The 25141-nt window shown below is 39.7% G+C and overlaps 1 protein-coding gene across 1 annotated transcript in view; it reads right to left on the reverse strand.

Moving 5' to 3' along the window:
* Positions 1–11589: 11589 nt before the first annotated feature.
* MTMR12 (myotubularin related protein 12) overlaps positions 11590–25141 on the reverse strand; it is a 32185-nt gene continuing 18633 nt past the window's right edge. Inside the window, 9 exon segments of the mRNA XM_071581323.1 lie at positions 11590–13971; positions 14973–15134; positions 15879–15994; positions 15997–16045; positions 16769–16941; positions 17847–17917; positions 19528–19606; positions 22450–22574; positions 24709–24815. Of these exon segments, the coding sequence (XP_071437424.1) occupies positions 13399–13971; positions 14973–15134; positions 15879–15994; positions 15997–16045; positions 16769–16941; positions 17847–17917; positions 19528–19606; positions 22450–22574; positions 24709–24815 (1455 nt within the window). The 3' untranslated portion in view covers positions 11590–13398.

Consider the following 25141-nt stretch of genomic DNA (forward strand, 5'->3'; position numbering starts at 1 on the left):
TTCAACCAGCATCACTAGGAAAAATGTTCAGTTTTCTTTCTTAACAGATGTTCACTGAGTAAAATGAGTCCCATAAAGCCTTCCCCAAAACTCTCATTGATATTTTGGCAAAATTTAAATCATTTAATGCAGTGAATTTTATACAAGTTAAGTTTTGAAAAATCTTTATTTCATGTCCCAGTGTAACAAAGGCTTTCCTATCTGTTCCTTGTAATGCATATAAATACTTATCAACTCATTAAAAAATACATCACGCCAGATGGCGCAAAGAAATGTTTCCATAGAGTTGTAATTTACAAGATAAATAGTGATTAGGGCAGCATTGGTGTTGTCTAAATAGAGAGTACTTGCGTGCATTCAGAGTGTGTGTAGTATAAATGTCGATTACTTTTTGTAGGTTTAAGTCTACACCCTCTTGTCATGACCAAAGACCTACACAGAGAGAAGCAAATAATGAGTGGTAATTTTAGAACTCCAGATGTGAGGCAAATGTAGCTATGGGGTCAGTGAGGGAGAAAAATACGGATTCCAGGAACTACTGGTCACATCAGCTCAGAAAAGGTGTGTGAGCAGCTGGGACTGGGGAAATGGAAAAACAATCTAGAAATATTTGGCAGCACTTTATAAAGTGCTTTATAAAGACCTTTATAAAGACTGTTGTAAGAGAAATAAAGCTACATTTTTGAGTTACTTTGCTCCTGAAAAATCAGCCAAATGCATTGCACTCTGTGCTGTTCCTGGCAGAGGTTGCATACCCTCATTTTGCTGGAAGATTTGTACTGCTGGTGGCAGCCAGGAAGTTGTGATCACAGGGAGTGCCAGAAGGTTTTTAAGTCTGACACAAATGTTAATACCTTCCATAGTATCTTCTACTCAGGAAGCAAAAGCATTGATAAATGTTTGTAGCGTAAACATACAGACATCTCTGATTCTTCCTAATTCATTCAAGGTAAAACCATGTCTAATTACTTTGCTAAAACTAGCTTTTAAAACATGGAAGGATAAAATCCAAGTCAAGTCCTGTCTTACCATCTTGCTGTGAACTACCTTTCACAGCTGACTATGATAATGGGAGAAAATCCCAGATGTTTTTTAGAGGGGATGCACTTGCTCTTAACTGAGGAAGTTGAGAGGCTGGTCCCCCCACTCAGCTGCACAGAGTGCTCAGCTCCACAGCACTGCCAAGTCTGTTTCAATCTGTAATTCAGGTGCCTCTGCTGACTGCAAGGCAGAAAGTTTAAGAATATTCTTCCTGTGAATAGGTCCCCAAAGGGCAAAACCAAGCTAAATATGGGCTAATATTTTGGGGGGGGGGGTAGTTAATTCTGCACTGGATATCTATCTGCACTGAAGCAATATCTATCTTCAGTATTGCAAAATGGTATTACATAATTTCGTTGTGATGGCTTTTAAAGAGATTTTTTTGGCAAGCACTTGACTGTCTATGCAAATACATAAATGTGCTGCAAAAGAGCTATTATTCAAACAGAAATCGCTTCATAGTCAATCCTATCCACAGTGCAGACCACATTCCTAAATCAAATTGAAACAGTAATTTGAAGGGTTGGGACAAAGGCTGTTTAGAATGTTACCCGCATAGCAGAGATTGATGAGCATTTTAGCTTCAAAACATTACATTATTTCTAAGGTTAGCCAGTTATTTAAAGACTTATTGCTGTCCAGTTGAATGTTTTCATAAGTACTGACTGTATTAAAGAGTTCATTAATGGCCTAGAAATGTGGTAAGAACTCCTGCTGTGTACTAATGTAGGACCAAAACCAAGACTACCTGTGCAGATATAAGTAAAGGTGATGTGAGACACATGGGGTGGTGATTCTAGAATGTCTCCTGTTTTTTGAAACTAGTATTTGTACCTGGGACCTGACTAATAGTCAGGAACTGTCAGAAGACTCATGAAGAAGTGATAATCTTACCATCAGCCATGTACACCTATAGCATGTTCATGTTTCTGCCTTTAAGTGGATTTTTTTTTTGTCCCTGAAAAACAGATTGAGGAAGAAGGATGGGGGATTTGAAACTTCACCATTGAAGCCAAAAAGAGCTAAAACAACAGCAGAATTACACAGTAGAGCTGGAAATGTTACATGACTCTTTTTCTAGGGATGCTGGTATGGGGAAAGGGAACTCACTAGACAAAAGCTTCACTGACTCCAGAGTGAACTGGCATCTTCATTTCTCTGCAAGCCCAGACATGCAGCAAAGAGCAAGTGACAGCCAGTGAGCCTGACGAAAACAGTGTTGAAAAACTTGTCATTTTCTGTATCTGGGAAGAAAAGGAAACAAAGTGTGAAAAAGTGCTTGCATCCCTTGTTCAGTGATGTGAACTGCTGTCTTGCTGATGGCCACTTGGTTCTGTATCTATCTCTCTATATGTTCTGTATATCTATATTTTTGAAGGTACTAAAATGTTGCAAATGTTATCTTTGAACAAGGCAGAAGAAGCTTTTCTTTCCTCGAATCTGTTTACTGTTACATTATAACTTCAAGCTATGACAATGCTGCCTTCCCTGGGGCAGGCAACCATCGGTCGCTTTCCTGTGCTGATGCAGGTACTTGCAGGACCGGCTACACATCAGAAACTACCTCTGAGCCTCCCCAAAATCTGCCTTCCACAGCTGCTGGAGGTGGCCTGCTGCTCACAGCAATAAGGTATGTCAGTGAAGCCAGGATGAGACTTCCAGGACTCCAGTGGGAGGCCTCCCTGGGGAGTAGAAATAAAGTATTAGCAGCTGAATTATCACCAGTCACAAATTAAGATGGAAGTTAGAAACAAAAAGTTAGTGGAGAAACCCAGCTGGTGACTGGTAGCAGAAACACACCCAGCAGCCTGAGAAGGTGGCCTTGGCATGGTCCAGCAATCTCCAAACAACAGGGATGCATCCCTAGGCTGCAGCAGGGAACAAGAGTAGCTGCACAGTACACCACTGTTTTTACTTGCATAGACAGTACGCCAAGAACTCTGACTGGTTTACAAGGCATTTTTGGAAGAAGCCAATAAAAATGATTTTTTCTGCCTTGCTGAAATACAACAAATGACACCTGAGCTATCCATATTTAACATAGACTATGTCACACTAATGAGTCAGCCATCTTCATCACAGTGGCCTACTTTGGTATGTATGGTCTTTCCTCAATAAGTGTTTTTCCTAATGTTTCCATAGGTACCAGCTTAAGTCTCTTTGCCAGGGGATAAAACAGTGATTTTAATTAACAGCTATTTATTACACAGTTAAGCACTTCAGAAAGAAAAGTCAAAACCAAAACAAAACCAAACAAAACCAAACCTCAAAAACAAACAAAAAACTCCCCACAAAACAAAACAAAAAATGAAGAAAACAAACAAAATCCCAATCCAAACCAATCCCAAAAAATCCTTTATAAAATTCCCCCCAAACTAAAACTACTCTTGTTTTTCATAGTCTGTTATGAAGTAGCAAAAGCAGATCTTGTGTTTCTGCAGAACAAATGCATGAGCTGAAGATACTTAATGTTTTACTGCTCTCAGTGGTCAAAATGCACCTGTGGCTGAAATGCAGTGAGGTGATCTCCCACTGCTTAGAGCAGGAGACCCGGAAACTGACACACAAATTTTGAACTTTCTCTCCTCTTTTGATCAAGTGGGTTCTGTTTTCCTATCTGCAAACTCCACCTGGAAATGGAGAACTAACTTGGCACTTCACTGTGAGCCATAAACATCCTGCAGTCAAAACCAAAGCATTACTTACATCTGCGCAACCCAGGATTGTAAATTGGCCTCAGATATGAATGTCATATTTGAATATGTGTTTGTTAGTCTTTGTTAATACAAGGCTAATAGAAAAGTGCCAAGTGTTTCTAACATCCTGTTTTATGGCAGGAACTATTTTTGATGCTTCACAAGGCCACGTTGCTCTCAGCTATACTACTACAACAGAAGAAGAAACTTCAGTAAATAGTTTTTATGAAGGTGTGCTGCAATCTGACTGTAACTGGGACTTCATTTTTCCATTAGTATCAGGAAATATGGCATGGAATATGGAGGACCAAAACTCTTTAAGGAAGAAGGTACAATTTTTACTGCTTTCCATTGGCAAGATCATACTGGAAAGATAATGCTGCACAGAAGTAACTCTGAAATTTGAAAATGCACATATAGATAAAACTTTTTCAAAGGACACTTTTTACTACATCTCTCCAGCACAGCTGACAAAAAAAAAAAATCAAGACTCCTAATTCTGCTTCATTGGCCAGTTTTCCTTCCACAGGAAGAGATCTTTCTTGATCTGGGCAGTTGGCCAGCTCGGAGTCCAATAGGTCACTCCAGTTAGGAATAAAGCATCCTTGATGCCGTTTGGTTTATTTGCAAAATTGTAAGCAGCCCTGCTTCTTTGAGCACAGTATAAATCAAACAGCTGGAGGCAGACAGCTTCTTTGAACACAGCTCTTTCAGCCAGCACCTGACCCAAGAGCCCTTTAGCAAGGCATCTCCCCTAGCATTTCTCCACAGGTCAGTTCTCCACTTCATGCTCCTCAATGCCATCAAACACCCCTCAGAAATCTGACTGAACTGGCAGACAAAAGTCGTGACAGCTGCTATTCCCTGCCCCCCATGAAACAGACTACTTAGACTTCTGTAGCCCAGCAGTGGGGATTTGGTGATGGCCACACTGAGATAACTCACTTTTTAGTGCAACAAATGTACCTTCTCACAGCAGGCCCAGGAAGACTTTCAGGAGACTGGGGAAATATGAATCAGTGGCTGCCTGGGTGATGCCTACTGGCAGACCTATAGTTAAATGAATGGGAAAAAAAGCTAAGATAGATGCATGAGATACATTTTCAACATCTTTTAAACTCAGCCATACCTAAAGGGACTGAAATTCTCACTATAAAAGCTTTCAAAGAGCTCACACAGTCTTTAGGGGTCTGCATGTCTGGGGTCACCAATTATAGGGGTACGTAGTGGGTCACCATTTATCGGGGTCCCCTTATCCTGAGTACTGGGGACAGCGTGAATGACAGTCCGAACAGCTCAGGCACAGCAGGAATCAGAAGGTTTTGATCAGAAGGCTTACAAGACTTTAATCAAGATAGTTTAACAGACAGTTCATAGTAGTAGTAGTAGTAGTAGTAGTAGTAGTAGTAGTAGAAGTTCCTAGTAGATCTAGTTCTAGTTAGTTCTAATCTCACTCCGTAACATCCACACCTTTTATATCCTCTCATATCCAACATGTCATGACATTATTTGTTAACCAATTCACCTCACATTCACCAAAGCATCTCATTGGATACAAGACCTCACACACACTCCAGGTAGCTCTCTTCTCTTTAAGGGAGAACTCTAAACTTCTTTCCTTAAGGGATACACACACTGTCACCCCTACAACAGTCGAACAGATGCTGTTACAGCTGTTTAAGTGTTTGTGGTGGGTTCACCTTGGCTGGATAACAGTTGCCCACCAAAGCCACTCTGTCACTCCTCTCCTCAAGAGGGAAGGAGTAGAACACACAAGTGGCTCATGGGTTGAGATAAGGACAGGGAGAGATCACCCACCAACCACCACCATGTGTGAAACAGACTCGATGTGCAGCTATTAATTTAACTCACTGCCAATCAACTCAGAATAGAATAATGAGAAGCAAAGAAAAATGGATCTTAAAAACTCCTCCACACTCCTCCCTTTTTTTTATACTCAGCTTCACTCCTGGTTTTTTGTCTCTTCTCCCTCAGTGGACAGGGGAACAGGGAATGGGGCTGCAGTCAGGTATGTTGTCCTTGCCTCTCCTTCCCCTTCAGGGGTTAAACTCCTCACTCTCTTCCCCTGCACCAGTGTGGTGTTCCTTCCACAGGAGAAAGTCCTCCATGCCTTCTCCAACAAGAGTCCTTCCCATGGGCTGCAGTTCTTCATACACTGCTCCAGTGTGGGTGCCTTCCATGGGGTGCAGTCCTTCAGGAACAGGCTGCACCCACACAGGTCTGCCACAAGGTCAGAAGTCCTGCCATCAGACCTGCTCCAGTGTGGGCTCCTCTCTCCATGTGTCAGAGGTCCTGTCAGGAGCCTGCTCCAGCAAAGGCTTCCCATGGGGTCCTCTCAGCATCCACTTGCTCCAGAACAGGGGCCTCAGGTGGCATCTGTTCCCACATGGACTGCAGGAGGACAGCCAGCCAACGCTACCTTTCTGCCACATGTCCAGGGAAAGAGTTAATCCTTCTTTACTCACTGGAAAGAGGTTAAGTGTATTAAAGAATTCTTTTCTAGACTTGTGATTAAATTTAGCTTTCTTTTTAGTTTGATATACTCATATATTATTTTATTAATTGAATGTAACTTTTCAAAAGAAGTTTCTTGGCAGGGAAGAGTCATTTATAATGGTCCTCTGACAAATGCAAAGATGTCGGTCAACTTTTCCCCCTGTGTTGCAGCTGGGGAGATATTTGCCTTGTAAGGTTGTAGTGGGAAGGCAGCAGGTTGTATATTAATAACTGAGGGGGAAAACATTCAAGGAGCGGAAGGATGTCCATCAGCCTAGACAAAATACTAATGTCAGCAGCCAGTATAAGCAGAGCTATTATTACTTTAATAAGATCCAAAGATTATAAAAAAACATTTACGTTCGGTCATTTCCTGCTGTCTAAGTCAGTCTGGGTCCCTGGTAATTGTGTTTCAGCTGTTTGTAGCATTCATTATTACCTGCAGAACTCCAGAGGTTTGCATGTCCATGCAACCTGTACTTAATACCAAGCCACTGAGTAATGGTTTTACTATTACTGCATTTCATTTCAGTAACCTTCCCTTTTTATCATCCTGTCTCCAGATAGCTGTTCTACTGCAATTACAATCATAAAAAGGGCCAGTGCCTTCAGAACAACACTAGGTAAATAAACTTCCATGGAAAATTAGGTAATATGTCCTACACCTGAGAGAAATAGTGGATGGCATACAGACAAGGCAGATCACCTGCATTAAATCTAAACAAAAAGTAAATAAGTAGAAGATGCTAAAGGAGTGTGGGGGAGTAACCAAACAGCTCCCTATGTGTGGCTGGAGTTTAGAAGAAAAAAGCAGGAATGCACCAGGAATCCACCATCACTATCTGAGCAAGGGTTGTTTTTAGATTACAAGTCAGAACACGATCTTTGCTTTTTAACAGCTGCCCTCAATCACTGCTTACTCACAGCCAGGCAGGATGATGGTGTTTAAAACCTTTGCCAGCCAAACCAAAGCACAGCCTAAGGAACTGCAGGCCTGAAGATCATCAGAGTGCCTTGAATGATGATAGATTGAATTCACTGGGTTTGCTTGCCTTACTTACCTTCCTACTGTAGAAACAGGTCAGATCGAATGCAACTATACTTTAAATCACCCTATAAGGCTTCTATAGGCAACCTCAAAACAAAGCTGGCTTGGGTTGTGGTTTTTTCTTTTTTTTCCCCCCTCAGAAGTGTTAAATAGCTGGAGTTGGCTGTGCATGTTATTTAGAACATTTGAGCTAGCCACTCTTCAGTTGTGGTTCCCAGGATTTATCTCTTTTTCAACAACATGGCAGATGGAGAGTGATTTCCTGCTCCTGTGGTTCCGCCTTACACCCCATCTGCTCTGACTGGGGGCTGACTGTTGAGAGGGGCATCCTTGAACCATCCACTCCCCTTGTTTCCCCCTGCAGCCTCATGGGATGATTCAATTAACAAGCTGATCTGATAGAAAGCTAATCCACAAAGACAAAATACTTATTTCCACAAAATCAGCTGGCAGCTCCCCAAGGCCAACAGCAGAGGTGGGAGGACAGTGCACAGCAGGACCTCTTTAGTGTCTGCATTTGCCCCACACCTGGTGTCACCCAGGCCCAAACCCAAACCTGCTGGGAGTTCAGACCATCGTTCTGTGGGCACTTGTGACTCTCCACTGCAGGAACCATCACAGCAAAGTACTGAAACCATGGGAGACACTCTGCATTAGAAAACACATCTTGGGATTATCGCTCTGTTTCTTCTTTGATGCAGTTTTTGTTTGGGAAAAAATGCTGTGCAGGAGGATTTTACTTTAGTGTTGTCATTATGATTATTATTAGATAAGTTCCAGAGCTGCCATGCTCCATATTGACAGGGACTTTGCACTTTGAGAATACTGGTTAAATCATCTGTAATATTCCTTGTTTGGCCTTCAGGTATTCCCACCACAGCCCCTGCAACAGGAAAAACTAAGTATAGCTGGCAGTTATAAAACCAATCTTTTCCAAAGTTGAATGAACAGCCATCAGAAAAGCAAGAGATTTTTTTTTGAGAGAGAACCTGCAGCAGAATGTGTGGGATGGGAAACTGGAAAATGCAAGAAATGGCTTGTAGGAAACAAACTGGGTTCATCTGTATAGTGAACTCAAGGAGGCTGGTGAGGAGCATCCTGTTTTATGAATTTGGGTCATAGTGAAAGTTGAACTATCTTTTTGCATCATCACCAAAACATGAAGCAATGAACACTTAGACCCTCTGCATAAAATTAGCTTCTCTGTCATCATATTAATGCATAAACATACTTGAAAAAAAAGTCTCTAATACACAAAAGAAAATTAGTCTCACTGACTGCAAAGTGAGCCCACAAAGCACTGACATTTAAAAGCTCACTAATGTTTGTAAAATACTTGAAAATTTACACTCTTTAATAACAAAACTGTACATTAATTCTAGCAGAGTTAGCTGTTCTTAATTGGAAACTTCCTTCAAATGGGAATTAACAGTAAGGATTTTAAGTGACCTTTCAGAACGCATAGAAATATCAGTTGTTTCAGGAAACTCTGTGTTCTGTGGACTGAATTTTGGCTTCTACAGTTTAATGAAAAAATTATTTCAGAGAATAAAACCAAACAATATGCAAGATTAAAAAAATTGCATTGAGAAAATTGGGATATCTGATCTTACTGTAAAAGCAGATTTTCCTATCAGAGAGAAGCATGGCTTTTAGCCTGAGAACTGCAGATTTGAATCTTGCCTGAGCTGCAGACATGGGAGGGTTCATTCCATTCTCCCACCCTGATTTCCTTGGTAACCACACAGGGCAGCTCACTGGTGTCCTCTCCATCCACCTGCTTTGAAAACTAGCAGGTAATTTTTGATGATATTTTACCAAAAATTACATCTAAAGTGACTAGATACCCACAGTTAGTCTGAAGGCTACATGGCCTGGCCAGGCCAAGTCGTGTGTATTTACTTGGTTCCCCATGAACTGAGACACTGTCCTGTGCAGCAGGTCAGCAGCAGTGACAAACCTGCGTGCTGCTGGTACAGCACGTGACTCAGGAACAGAGAGGAGATGGATGGAGACTGAAGATGCTGCCAGAAGCAAGGGCAGGAAATGCCAGAAGGATGGACAAAGCTGAGGGAACTGTGGTATAGCCAGACAAGACAAGGCTATGGGAAATTAGAATTCACAGTTCTGCTGCACACAAAATAAATTTACAAATGCATTTCCTAGGTATGTGTTATCCTCCTGCTTTAAGCATTGAGGCATAACATTCAGGGAAGCACCTACTTAATTTTACTGGATTGCTGGAACAAAAACCAGAGAAACAAAATGCTTGCTGGAAGCAGAATAACATGGTGCAGTCAGGCAGCAGCGTTTGCTGTCCCACAGGGTTTGTACAGGAGCCCAGAGCTCCACAGCAGCCCAGCACCAGCCATCCCTTGCCCACACAAACACTTGCCAAGACATTAGCAGTCCTCTACTAACCTTTCCTCAGCCTCCATAGCAAGTTTAAAGTTGTGACTCAAGTCAGACTTACCTCCCAAGCAGAGGGAGTCCCCTCTGGGACTCAGAACTGCGTGTAGTCTCTACCATGTTCTTCTAAGGTAGCCTGGACAAACCCATTTCTACTCTGTGTTCAACAAGGTGGTGCCCTCCCCACAAAAATGGTTTCTCCAACTCAAATATCAGCTCTCCTTACCTTCTGTGTCCACTCGTTTCCAAGGTAACTCTACTATCCCACTGAGTTCTGCCATCCTGCAAATACTGACAAAAAGCATTTGTCACATTAGCTTTACTATAAACCATGAAAATGGATGTGAGACTGTAGGAAGTTTTGCCCCTTCCACTCCCCCATCTCACCCAGTGCACTGTGGAAGAACATGTATAGTTCTGTATGTAGAATGCTCTTTTTAGACTCAGCTCACTACTTGAATCTCCTTACTGTCCCAGCAAATGAAGCCCATTCCACTTAATTTCTAAAGTTTTATGCAAAAAACAGCTCTTTTCAAGGGAGTACCAAGCTGCAAATACTGCATATGAAGTCTCCACCTAAAGGTTAGAATGAAGGTGTTCTCTGGTGTGACAAAACACATCCATTGTAAGAAATCCTCAGTCGAAAGTACTCTGCTACCTCCTGACATTGTTCTGCTACCATCCTTTGAGTGTAAATGGAAAAATCTTTATCTGGAGCAAGAGATCAGGAGGCCAAGCTGGCTGTGACCACCTTTGTACAATATGTTTGCATTCCAATCTGCTACACATCAACAGCTGAACATTTTCAATAATGAATAGAGTCTTAAATCAAAGCCAAGTGGTCAAAGTACACTCGCTGGGCTTTAGAAAGTGTGGGTGAGGCAGAGGCACACCTTGTGTTACAACGTGACCCGCAGCAGCTGCACAAGCTGTTGCTACACAGGGCTTCAAGAACAAGCCTGGCATAGCCTTGGAACACTCTAGGAAACAACCCGAGTGGCACAATTTTTGAACATGTGACTGGCACTAGTGCTGACTTTGAACAGGGGCTAGTAATTGGTAGTATCTTGAAAAAAGTGGAATTTTTTTGGTTTGTACACTACAGCTTACTGTGACTGCCTCTCAGTCCCTGCTCAAACACACACTCAGTTTGAGAAACACCTCATGTGGCAATTTCAAGAAGTTGCTTAATTTAACAATGTAAGAACCATGTTCACAATGGACATGGGGGAAGTACACTGCTAAGACAAAAATAAACAGTGTTTAATACACACATTGAGCAGACAGCTTCCTGATCACCTTAGTAACTTCCCACAGCCATCCTACTTCCCTGCACTGAACTTTCCTCTCTTCGGTGCTGACAGCACCTCTCCAGTAAGTACAGCCAGAACAAAACTGCAGAGCTTCATCCCCATAACAGCCTGTAAAAACACTGGAGTATAACCAGAAAAGACTTGTCACTGCAGATTGTTGAGCTGACTACGATTTAACACGTCATTTGCAAAACAGGACTGTGAACATACATTCTCATTTCACGACAAATATTTCAAAGTATATTTTATTGACACTCTTCAAAGAGCCTGTTGGAAATAACAAGAAGGTAAAAACCTGTAAAGCTTCTAGCTTGCTTTCAGTGTTAAACTTGGAGGTAAGCCTGAAAGTAAAAATATGAAGTACATTTCCAATCCCTCAGTGCAGAAAAATGGTAACAATGGTATTTACTCTACATTAAAAGTGTTTCCATGTTCAATTGCAGATATATGCTTCTCTTCTATATATAATTCTGAAAACTTATGTACAAATAAATGTCCAACATCTGTTCTTTAATATAAATATGTAATCTTCATGACTGAAATATTACAACAGTTTGATCAAAAGTATAGAAAAATCATTTTAATATTTTTTTCCTAATGGCAGTTTAAAAAAAAAACACCCTTGAACCCAAATGACCTTAGAATGACAAGTATTTCTCCACCATAACAAAACACTGCTCATTCAACATGCAAAGTATTATTGCATACATGATTCACATGAATTACAGTTAAGTCTGAAGGAAATGTGCTGTACAGCCCCTTCTAGCAAGTGCTAGCTGTAAATCATACATATCACAGAAGAAAGCATAAGTACTAGTGTATTTTTAAATAAAACACTACAAACTCAAGTATTGTCCTCGCACTAAGACTTAAGGCAATCAAAGAGCTGGGAAGCTTCAGTCTGGCAAAGCTGCATCAAGCTCTCCCTCTTTCCCCATTAATACATTTACTTCAACATATGAAGAGTTATTTTTAGAGAACTGCTGGTGAATTGTTGCTACACATTAATACAACTCAGTGTGAAGTGATAAGTCAGTAAGAAAGTGTAATATCCCCAGTTTCACCAAGCTGATCAAATTTAAGCAACAGTTCATCCATCAGCTAAGTTTTCCAGCATAGATTACAAAGTTGCTATGAGAATAGAGAAAATATTCAATGTCTAACTTCTCAGTGTAACTGATTTTATGACCTGAATCTGTTTTTGGGGTATTTTAGAATTTAAGGATTCAAAATAGATTTGACAGTCAAATAATATTCAGCTTTACAAATGACAATTATTTGCAGTAAAAATACTTTATATAAACATACACACAGTAGATCCAAGTCAACAAGCATTTCTTTATGGCTTTTTTCACTGAGGTACATTATAACATCCAGCAACAGGATGCAAATGTTCTATGGTATAAACGCCACATTCATAAGCTGTACCACCAACCCATGATCAGTGGCAACAGACTGCAAATCCTGCAGGATCACAGGAAAAGAGTCTTCCCTGCTGTATGGAGGGTCTCAGTGCAAGATACAGAAAGCCTTAAAGGCAACTGGCATCAATGGGGGAAAGTCAAAATGAAAGTCTCACTCTACTGAAAGGAGAAAAACCTTGTGGCAAATTAGAATCTCATAGTCGGGCCACTTGTTAACATTAACAGCAAACTTAATATTCCAAGGCAGCAAGGGCACGTAGCACAGCAGCACTAAGACTTGAAATGTGTCATTAAGCTCTTGCATCTCACCCTGAGCTGAGGCCATGCACAGACTCAGAGCAGCCAACCTGCGACCACGATACCAGACAAACTCTGTGAGGGTTGAGGGGACAAGCACACGAATTCTGCTGATGCAACACTAGACAGAAAAGCCCTGGTGACCACAGGTTTATTCCTCAGCTGTCAAAAGCTGATTTGTGAATGCACAGTTAGTTGCACCATTCGCTGTTTATTTATGTGGGGGGAAACTGCAGATGTATTAAATTTCTAATCATCATACTTCCACTGCCAGTACTCTTGGCATAAGGGGAAGAGGTGTTATGTTAAGAAAGCATGATTGTTGCTGTATAAATTTAGTATTCCACCTTTAGAGCAGAAAGTCTTCTTGCTTGTTTTTCCTTTTTAAACAGAGTGGCCATATGGTTACTTCAGCCAAGACTCCCATTTTTATTACACCTAGGCTAAAAATAAATGTTTTTAGAGTGAAATGAAAGTTCAAAACACACTCAATTAATTATGGCAAGTAGATCTTTCCAATTAATGTTTTGTGACCCCACAAACCCCTTAGACAGGTTGTAGATGCTCGAGCAAATTCTTTATATGAAGATACAGCACAACATTTAAACTCAGAGCTTAGACACATACAATCCATACTGTAATATATATACACACTATGACATATCCCCACTTAGATCAACAAATTCATCATCCCTCTTGACCAAGTCATCTTCATCTTCCAAGTCTTTCCAGGTGCTGGTGGGTAAAGCTGGTTTGACAGACTGTCTCTGAAGTAAAGCAAATGGAAACAAGGATGACAAACGGGCAGAATTTCTCGGTGTGGTAACAGAATGTACATCTCCAGAAACAGCTTGACTATGTTTTTCATCCATTTTCACCTGCAAGCTTTGTACTTCCTCCATCAAGTCCAAGATCTTGGCAGTTATAGCTATTGTTCCCCCACCATGAAGCTGGGCTTCAGGAATCCACCGCAGATACCGCTGTGCCCAGACTTTGATTTCAGGGCCATCGATGCGAGGTAACAGAAGACCGTGATAGTCGACAGGTTTGCAATGCCAGCTCTCATAGAACTCCCTGAAGCTATTAGGCTCATCTGAAGAATTTATGAACTTGCCAATTCTTTTACCCAGAATGTTTTTAATTAAATGATCTGTTTCCTCCCTGAAAAATCCTCTCTTCGTGGAAGGCTTTTGCTGCGTCAATGGCAAAGAAAGTTGCCGTTGATGCTTTAAGAAGAAAGAAAATACTGAGATAAATATTGGTGGGACTTCAGAAAGCAGCTTTAAGAGGAAGAAAAACTTTTATTCAAGAATTACTTGCAAGCAATAAAGTCACTTGAACTGTATGGCAAAGCAGTGGCTGTGTTTAAACTCTTATTTGTCAGTGACTAATACACCAAATAGTTCACAGAGCATACTCAGTATTGCCAGATACCTTCCCTGCACTAACTATAGCAATGAATTAACACAGATAAAGCAATTTTCTCTGAAAAAGCCAAATCCTTTCAAGTATTGCAAACTCCCACATTTAGTTTAAGATAGTAACAAATCAAAGAGCCCTTGATTTATAAGTGTTCATCCAGTAGTTCCTCACTGCATCTCACTGCCTAAGAGATTAATGCTGTAGATGATATGGGCAGCATCTCACTTGAGAATGCTTTGACAGAATTTAACCAACCAGGAAATTTCAATTGAAAGAGGCTACTCCAAACATTTTTTCTTGAGCTTGTGCTCCTTTTCAGTAATGAGGTGGTCTACCCACAGTCCTCCACACCACAGAAAGTTTTTGCTGTTGTTGGTTCCTCTCCCTCTCTTGAGTGCACACACACTCCAGTTACACTCAAAAAAAATCTAGGGAGGCACTTATAAACCTGCTATGTATTCCAGTTAGGTACCCTGTGGAACAACAAAATAAACTCCCTTCAAACATGTTGGTGCGACTCAGCTGAATGTTAAATCTGACGATTAGCACTATACTTTTGTAAAAGAATGAAGAAAAAACCCTTAACTTCATGGCTATGCATAGTTACTGTAAAAGTTATTTACAACTGAGGTGAATGCAAATTGGGTTTCTAAGATCCAGGTGAATTTGAGGTGTGTATGTATTTTATCAATTTTAAAAAAAACTCTTTGTACCAACATTTCCACTGTGAGCACATTTGAAATAAGAGATGTGAAAAATATTTCTATCATTACAAAAATAAAAAGTTAAGCAGCACACATCTTACCTTGAATCGTGCAGTTTTCCGTTGACTTTTATCGAGTTTTGGTTTCTCTGCGTAAAAAGGGTTGTTCAGAAAAGCCTGGGCTTTGGGGTCAAACTGCACAGACCAGTCCCACACAGTAAGAAATCTGAAAGGACCACTTTGTGTCTTGAGGCTTTCACCACTCTGCCAGAACAAACAGGTCACAATTAATACTGTTAGAAAGGAATTCTGACCAAGTCAAGGTGAAATTTAGGAACTGACTTTTCAGAGAAAAGGTTACAGAGTTGCAACAACCCTTGTGCTTTCTACATGTTCAGTGACTGAACAATAGAGCAATTAAGACTTTCACAGTTGAAAATAAGGTTAAATAATTTTAAAAAAAAGTCGAACTTGGGCAGCAGACAGATTCTTCAAACACAGGCAGAATGTCAGGCCACTGTAGTAAAGCAGTGCTAATGGTTTAGATTTTACAATCAACAATTTATTTGTAAAAGACAGTGGTCTCCACTTTTTGTTTTCCCTTTTTTTAATCTCTGTGCAGCCTTGCAGAGATTGCTAGGCTGGAGCAAAGGACAAACCAAATAAAAATAAACGTTCAGGAAATGTTGATTTTGGAATACAACAGAAAATACTATTAAAGAATTTAATAGGTAACTTATTCTGCAGGTTAAAGAGCTCCATTTGCATTGAAGAGCAATAAACATGAAACAACAGCCACGCATGAGAAGTAATATATCCCTTCTGTTATCATAAACTCTTAGGTCCTGAACTTTACTCCTTAGAGCCAGAGTTGCACTTATTCACCCTTCAAGGCACTTCAGTAAGTATGGAAAGAGGTGCTGATACAAAACTAGCTTTAAGGTTTTTTTGTCTGTTGGTCAAACTTGTTCTCCAGTATTCTGTATCCACAAAATAACAAACCCTTACCGCACTGGTGTCTCTTTGATGCTGAGAGTTGAAGAAGAATGTGCTAAAAATAGGCACATAGAGGCTGTCTGACAAGACAGTTAAGTAAGTTTCTGTGAACTCAAATGCTGGAGGATTTGTTGTACCAACTGCCAAACACAATTTAGCAGAAGCAGAAAAACAGGAGCCTAAATAAAGAAAATATTGCATCAGTTTCAGGAAGGAAAAAAAGTTGCACTGTGCAAATTATTTATTTTACAGTATTTAGTGTCTCCAAATAGAAGTATCAAGGCAAGAAGCCTGGTTAACTACAAAACTGCTGCACATACATTTGGCTGAACTATGAAGAAGTAACATCTGAGCTACCCTTGGCCAACTGGTGACAGAATAGATGAACGTTTTCTACACTGATTTTGAAAGATGCCACTATGCAGCCTATTAAAGTTGGCAAAGCAAAACTAGTTTATAGCAATTCTTGTTTAGAACTACTCAGTTTACACTTATTATTTCCATTCTTTATAGCAATCTGATCTAATCCCAAGAAATAAGGAAACATGGAGAGGTGAGACTGCAACATTTGGCAAGACAGCATAAAGCTGATCTCTAGAGCTAACAAGAATAGGCAATTCCCTTGAGCTATTTCTATGGAAACTACTACCATTTAACACAGTTTTCAAGGACAGAAAAGACTCCAAGACTCAAGAGAACAAATGTAGAATTTCCCACTCAGTTATAAAGACATTGCTGACCTCTTAACAGCAAAAATAATAAACCTGTACAAAAATCAATCCATATAACAAAACACAAAAGATCCTCAGAGTAACTGGAACTTCTGTTATAACAGCTAAACCCTCCTTACACTGAGTAAACTTGTAAATACTAAGTAAGGAAAGTAATAAAAAAAATCATACCTCCTCTTTTTCACTTTTGCGTAGGTGGTTACAGCGGTCCAAAAAGGCATGTCCTCCAATTACCCACTCCTTCTGAATAAGGCTCTGAAACCCTGACTTTGTTCTGCTGTATGAATCCATCATCACTTGAACCAGACTAGAGATTACACAGCACAGATCAGAGGCACTGTCTTCTACAGAAGAGAACAGAAACCATATTGTTACTAAGCCATTCCAAAACCTTGTGTAAGAAAGCAAAGCATTGCTATCTTCACAGAAATACAGTATTTCAAGATCAGAGAATTTTTTGCAAGTGTTACACCATCAGAGAGAAGTTAATCCATGTTTCCAATCCTCTGTTTGTAAAAATGTAAGGTTACTTATAGATTTTTACTAGGAAAATACTTGCACAATAAAACCTGACAACAAGGTGTGACACTGCCTTCTCATGCAACACACATTCTTCATCTTTCAGCTGCCTGCCAAACCACCTGTTTTCTGCGCTAGGTTCTCAAATGGCAACATGTGGAAAAAACCCAATCAAGTTATCAAAGAGTAAGAGTAACTTAATGGTTTACATTAAGTAACTTAATGGTTTACATTAAGTTTGGCTTTCCATGTCATTACTGTACTCATTCTATGACAACAAACTCTGCTCAGAATGTGTACAGTAAGCATATTCTTTATGTCTAATAAAGAGACTACATACTGTTCAGTATGTAGCTAGAACATGAAAAAGTCCTTTTACAAAGTCTTCGTGTTACTGATACTCTGTGTAGATATAGTCTCACTCCCCCTTGAGGTACAGCAAAGAGTCCAGGAGACATTTATTAAAATAATTTAGGGAGCAGGAATAATACCTCTAACTTTATGTATAGCTCTCCTGTCAATTTATCAGCAGTTCTCATTCACATCATATTTCTCTTAGCCTGGATCTATGTTTATCAAGTTATTTTAACTACAGGAAGCATTTCCAGGAGCATGAGAGATTGAGGTGCCTGGCATTTGAATACTCAATGAATTTTACCAAGTCTCTTCCATAATTATAAACTTACAGTTAGAAAAATAAATACATGAGACAATCTCATTAAATTCTTACCTATAAGGAGAACATTTGTATGTTGTCTTTCCAGACACTCAGCAACTTCTATTGCTTTCTTCAAGACTCTCCTGTGGTGGTACAAGAAAAGTCAAGTGGAAGTTTTCAAGGTATTTTTACAGCTAAGTTGCTTACATTAGTTTCCATTAGACAGGGTTAGAATGCCATACTTGAAAATTGACTAGTCCTTTAAAACACAAAAACCATGCTCAGCTTGTGTAAATGAAGAACTGTCTATCTTCAAGAGTATCTTATTTGTCCATTGCTCATGCATTTCCAGTTGTAATATACAAGACTTTATTCTGGATCAGCAGCAGCCATTGCACACTGAATTATTACAGCTGCTAAGAGCCAGATTCTTTATGCTGGAAAGAGTCAACATCACCACGTTTGAATTCTAATATCCGAAATGTCTTCCATAATCTGATTTTAAGAGGCAGAGGAAAGGATGAGCAATGAGATCTTGTAAATACACTGATGAAATTTATTCAGAGATTATCATTACACATGGAAAATGGAGTGGAATTAAAGATCACATAAAAACAGATCTAACACTGTTGGTTTCTAGATCCAAATCTTCATAAAGGTGGTTATTTTTAGAAAAAGTTTGCATACAAATTCTTGCAACTGCTTAGGTCACTAATAGAAGCTGACAGTTTACTTCCTAAGTGTAGAGTTGTCAGATTCTTTCTTCTAGATGCTAGAAATTCTAGCTGAGCAAGCATTCCCACAAACTGCAAGAGCCAAGACCAGGCTGATCCAGGAAGCAACTGCATCCAAGTGTGGAAACAACCAGTCTGAAAACAACCAAGGACAGGAACTTGGGCTGGCTTACACTTTAAACTTGTGATCTTGGTTATGTCAATGAATTTCTCAACATATGGTCTTAACTAGAACCTATTATTAAACACACACATTTAAATTCTGGATTGATGAATTAATAATTATCGATATTTACTGATTAAGATTAGAAGGGACTGGAACTGACTACAGAAGCACTTCATGGTAACAAGTTGGGCACAGAATAAACTGACAGACAAGAGAGCTAAGCACAAAGCAACACTGAAAGCAAAACTCCTCAACATTCCACTGTAACAAGCCTTAAGTTCAGTTAGCCAACACCACTCCAACACTTACTCACTGTGGACTGCTGAGAGAAGAAAAAGGAACTTGAGGAACAATCAGGACAGGAAGGGGACAAAACTGAGAACAACTGTCATTTTATAAATCTTTGGTGGGCTAACATCTTGAACACTGCAGATCATCCTGTCCTAAAGGATATTGCAGAAGTAGAGAGTATAGAGAAGAATGGCAAGGCTAGTCAGAGACATGGAACAGGTTTCATGCAAGAAACAAACAGGACTCGAGTTTGGAAAAGAAGGTGACGGTGCAGAAGGGAAATTACTGGATATGTATTTTTAATAGGTTTTCTGGAAGAGCTATAATTTGAATGATCTGCTGCTTCTCACATCCTTTAATGTGGGAGGCTTAACACAAAATTGCACTGTAAAAACACTGTTTCAAGTTGCAGAAGATATATAAATGGGTCTGTAAGTGTGTCTTAAATTTTTTCCTACCACCAGTAAAGAATGTTGCTACATTTCAGAGAAACCAGACAGAAAACCCACTACAAATGCATTTACCAACAATTTGAAATGCAGAAAGCTAAGATATAGCAAACCTGATTATCTCTAGCCAGTTTGTGCTCTCCAGTAAAGAAAACCATTTCACATCAGTTGCCCAGAAGTCTGTACTGTTATCTGCAAAAAAAGCCAAACCAAAAAATTAGTTTGTTCACATACACACTGTGCTAATTAGCAGCCATTCATTGTATTGCTCTTCAATTATGAACCAATACCAAGGAGTCAGCATGTCCCAATCACTGTAAAGCTGACACCTTGTAATTAAATGAGGAAGAGGAGGAGTCCTACAAACACCAGTGAAGTTTTATAGCACCATAGGCTTTTAGAAAAAGTATGTTGAAGGTTCACAGCAATCAAACCAGGTAAATATAAATTTGTTCACAAAATGTGAAAAGAAAATAAGTCTACTGAGAGATGATGATCTATAAAAAGTTTAACATAAGGAGGCTGAATTTTCAAAATCATTACCATCAGAGCCAGAAACGTCAACGGGTTTTAGAAGCAGGTTACAAAAATGTATGGAATGTAAGACTACCAGAGAAAGGTTTTAAGCAGTTTTGATGGCAACCTTAGAGGCATTAAATACATAAAAAGGCAGCAGCTGAGAAACTGGAAGGCCAAGTACAATACCACAAAATCAGTAGACTTATGAATTTTAATAGGATTTCTGTACTTTGTTTTAAATGCAACTTAAGTCTCCATTGCTTTTATTTCTATAAAAGCCAGTAAGCAGAAATTGGAAACTTCTCACAAATTGACACAGTCAATTAAAAAGAGAATAGATTACCCTTCCTGGATGAGCCAAGCCTTGAAGCCTGAGGTATTGTGGACGGGTCCAAAGGAGACGGCACACACCAATATGATGTTCAGGCAAATCCCAATTTTATTCAAATTAGAGAACATATATAACCTGAGATAACCCGCCCCGGGCACAGCACATCTGACTCCATAGGCTAAGGTTAGAAACATGTACTTATAAGGTAAAATCCGAAGCCCTTCTGGGTGAGATGCTGGGCTTGTAGTTGTTTGACCTCTGAGTCTGGTGTCACGTGGTTCTTCTGGACCCACTGGAGTCAGTGGGCGGCAACACTGAGGTCTGACAGTTCTGCTACTAAGAAACTGCTGATACACACCACACTTCCCTTCCCCACCCTTTCCATGAAAGCTTCAGTTCTGCATGTTTCTGTGCAATTGCTCCCCTCCTAAAGTCTCTCCATATACTTCCAATATTTAATTCCAGCCCATATATACTTCTGTCTGTTCTGCATCTCATCTTTCATCTGTGATCCTCAAGTACACAGGCATGTATCCATTTTGTTCCCGTACATGTTCTGCCTCCATGCCTCTGCCCCTCATCCTGTTTACTAGACATTAAAAAAAGAAAAAAATCTTCCTTTCCCCAATTCCCTTTCACCCTCATGACCAGAGAAAGTCATTCTCCACAAAAAGATGGGAATGCATCTCCAAAGCTCCCTGTTCACATTACATGTAATTTTCACCAGTCTCACCACCCTCACAGTAAAGAATTTCTTTCTGTTACCTCACCTAAACCTTCCCATTTCCCCTTGCCCTGTCACTACATGCCCTTGTCAAATGTGCCTCTCCAGCCTTCCTGTAACCCCTTCAGGTACTGGAAGGTGCCATAAGGTCTCCCTGGAGCCTTCTCCTCTCCAACTCTCTCAGCCTGCCCTCGTAAGAGAGATGTTCCAGCCCCCTGAGCAGCTTCATGGCCCTGCTCTGGACTCTCTCCAACAGGTCGGTGTCCTTCCTATGCTGGGGACACCAGAGCTGGATTCAGTGCTCCAGGTGGGGTCTCATGAGGGCAGAATTTCCATCCTTGACCTGCAGCCCACACTGGTTTGGATACAGCCCAGGACACAACTGGGTTTTTTGGACTGCCAAGCACACACTCCCAGGTCAAGTTATCTAAAACAAATTAACTAGGTATGTACAGGACAAAAATAATAGTTAATGTGTTCAGACTTTAAAAGAAAGCAAAAGGGCAATAAATTCTGCAGGATCTTAGTACTTCTGTGGAAGGTTACCTGAATGTTTTTCTCAAGACTGTCAGTGCATAGTACTATATTGAGTGAGGTACAGTCTACTGACAAACCTTATTTAAAAAGCCGTAAGACAAAAACACATTTACTGGATTGCAGTTTTAACATATTTCCTTTTGCTTCAATATAAGAAAATAATACAATTACATCATTGAAATATGCAGTATTTCCTGAGAGATGTTAAATGACTTAAATTCAAGCTTTGGCCTTTTTCCTCCAGGAGGATGAGTTACCAAAAGCTGTATTAATAGATAGGTATTTATTTTTAGCTTTTGAGATCCACTGTGGATTTGACAGTGTATTCTGGACAATATCCTCAGTATGAAACTCTGGCAAATACCTCATATTGCAAAGTGGAGGGGAGCGTTTTTCATGTCAAGAGGTGAGGTCAAAGTACTGTTTCATGACAGCAGAAAAGGAGTTTCAGAAAAAAGAAGTTTGAAAGTTTAGAGTATACTTTCACATGGCTTCCATTTTACTCCTTTCAAGTGGACAGAATTTAAGCATCTTTGTGTGTTTTGAGATGTGACTAACATGTAACAAAACCTAGATCAAGAATTAACGAGCATTTTGACTCAACTCTTAACACAGCACAAAGGCTAAAAGGTTGACACTTAAATTTCAGTGTATTATGGAAGACTGAAAAAATCTCTTCCATGAACTTCACTCTAGTTAGTGTATTCCTACTAACAGACACTCCCTTTAAAAGTAATTTTTAGATACAGCTTAGCTAAGAACTACAAACCTTCATTAGTGTGCTACACTTGAGTATAGTCTTCAGTTACAGATTTTAAAATCTTCTTTTAACCACTCTCCAAAGGAAGACACCCAGTAAGAAAATGACTGCATTCATGAGACAAGGCACAACCTTGTTATGCTTTGCTTTAAAATTTGACTTACCTATCAAAAACAGTTGTTTAAATCTTGTATATGCAGTCTGGATATCTTGCAGAGATGGAAGGCTGCTTGACAAGTCATCCATCTTCAGGAGTTCATAGGGAGGTTTGCTAATTGTCTTATAGATTCTAAATCAAATCATCAAGAGATTAAAGCCTTCTGCTTCACAAGTCAAATAATGCATCAACTATTAACACTAAAGACAAAGTTAGTAGGAATGGTTTTGGAAAGAGCTGTAACACCAAAAGTTAGACACCTGAAAAGCTACTCCCCTCCCATGCATTTTCAAGTGCTGTCTGGAAGTTTGCCTACAAGCTTATAACAAGATTTGATGCTTTTAACCATTAGAGCAATAACATTACATTCATGCCTATTTGTGCAGTTACAAATATTAGAGGCACTACTTTGATTTTTACTACTGCTTCTTTAGAATTGTCTTCACTAGACACACCAAAATCACTTTACTAAGTGGGCTACTAAAGGTGAATCTAGAAAGAAGTGATGGATAGAAACACAAAAACCTCCCAGCAGAAGCTTACAATTTCTCCTGACTTTTACCAACCAAATTATATTCTGATATCTATCTGCCAGGTCTGCTAAAAAAACACATGAGTAAATGAAAATTTGGACTTAAAGACAACAATATGCCTTGCACTTCCTTACATATCTGCTATTTTTTTTGCTTGAAGGAGAGATAAAAATACCAGACCAGATGAAGCTTTGGTTTGGGCCCAGAACATCCCCTCTCACTCAGGTTCCAGAGCTCAGATGAATATCAGCTTAGTAAATATATCTGCTGTCATGCTGGCTTTTTATTGTCAAGACCTGGAAAAAGTTGCTCTAGCTCATATTTCAGAAGTGAAGCCTTGTGGGCACTTTTCTAGGCAGGACAGAAACCTTTGATTCCTGTATGTTGCAGTACAGAAACCTGTTTTAAGTGAGAACTGTAGGCAGCCACATCAGAAAAACAGGTTACTACACCTACCAGAAGGTGCATGAGATCAGCGAACTAAGGGAAAGCAAATCATTAGTCAAATACAATACTGCTTCCAAATAAAGTAGTAAAGAAGTAAAGAAGCGCTGGAAGATCTGGCTCTGAACAGCTTTTTCAGTAAGATAAGCTGTTAATTGTAAACACCTGCTTTGTGCCTGAGTTGAGACTACTGTTCCAATGGCACATTAACATACCCTCACAGCAATTTGCATATATATTTTTAGATACCTGTGGTAAACGCCAGTACTCCACAGCAAAGAAAATCAGCAATACTGCCCCAAGTTCAAATGATCTCAGGCAAGGGATAAAAGTATCAGCTGACACACTGTAACAGCTTAGTTAGTTTTACTTATTTTCACATCATGAAATAGCATTAAAGAGTTCCAAGTCATATAATCTTTCCCATCTTACATGAGAAATATTACAGAATCTGCAGGAAGAGTAAAAAGCCTTTTTTATGCAAGTATAATTAATTTTAGAAACAAAAGAGGTTTTGAGAGCCCAATCAAACCATCTTCTGTTAATCCTGTGTGATGAAGAGCAAGGAGCTAATGTTGAACGTACAACAGACTGTCCACAGGAGTCTGATCAAAAGCTGGCTACTAAGACAAGTCTCTCCAGAACACTCAACAGGTTAAAAAAAAAAGCCAAAACCAAAGACAACTCTCAGTCAGGCAGCTCTGCTCCTTCCCTTAAGTTCAACTTTGCATTTTTCAAACTGCTGAACTAATTCAGATGACTGCATCAGCAGAAAAAGCAATGCCTGCCTTCACATCTGAAAGCTGCAGTGGTGAACTGCAAGACTGTCTCAGGGATTTTAGATAAAGTTCTTTAAGAACACGAACCTAATTCTCAGAAGATGACAATCTAAAACACTCAGCTTGCAAATACATGTTTAGAGCTGGAGCCTGGATTTCTCCTATTTGCAAACACAATTGAGCTCATCAGTTCACAATAGTTTAACAGTACTTATCACCTACAGGCTTTGGTGTTGCTTGTCCCAAATAACACACCACATTTTGTAGACAGATTCCTCAGATTACACAGATGTACTCTCACAAAAACACTTACAGTGAAGTTCCAACCCTGCGCAATTGACCAATGCCATGAGGTCAAGGGCTTAAACCTATTTTCACTACAGAACACTACTTTTATATCTAGAACTTGTTTCCTGATGTGTGAAAGCTTAAAAGATATAGCATATACAGAAAAAGAGAAGCAAGGTCCATACCAAGCAAAGTGTTGTGGACAGAATAGCTATTACTGACCCATCCAAGAAGGCTTTTTGCATTTGTGAAGTGCTGTCATCCTGTTCTTTGGGAAATGCAGACATTTTGAGAAGAGCAGCACCATTATGGCAAGACCAACACCAAATCTGCAGAAAGACATTTACCAGGTGACAAAAATTACTAAATTATCCCATACAAGGTATTTGCTTAACTGATTGAGTGATCACACAAGAAATTTCTCTATGCTGTGCTTCACTGAATTTTTGATGTATTCAGCTGCTCCATCAGTAGCAGCAAACTTCTACACCTGCACCACAATTACATGCCTCAGTACACCACCTTACCACTTACAACTTTTAAGTTAGGGTCTACATAGACACAATGAAACAGAATGTCAGATCAAAACATTACTTTCTCAACTGCCCTCACAGGTGAAAAAAAATCTGTGGCCAGATTATGCTGGTACATATGC

Source organism: Pithys albifrons, chromosome Z (genome assembly GCF_047495875.1).
Source record: "Pithys albifrons albifrons isolate INPA30051 chromosome Z, PitAlb_v1, whole genome shotgun sequence".
NCBI classification, from domain to species: Eukaryota; Metazoa; Chordata; class Aves; order Passeriformes; family Thamnophilidae; genus Pithys; species Pithys albifrons.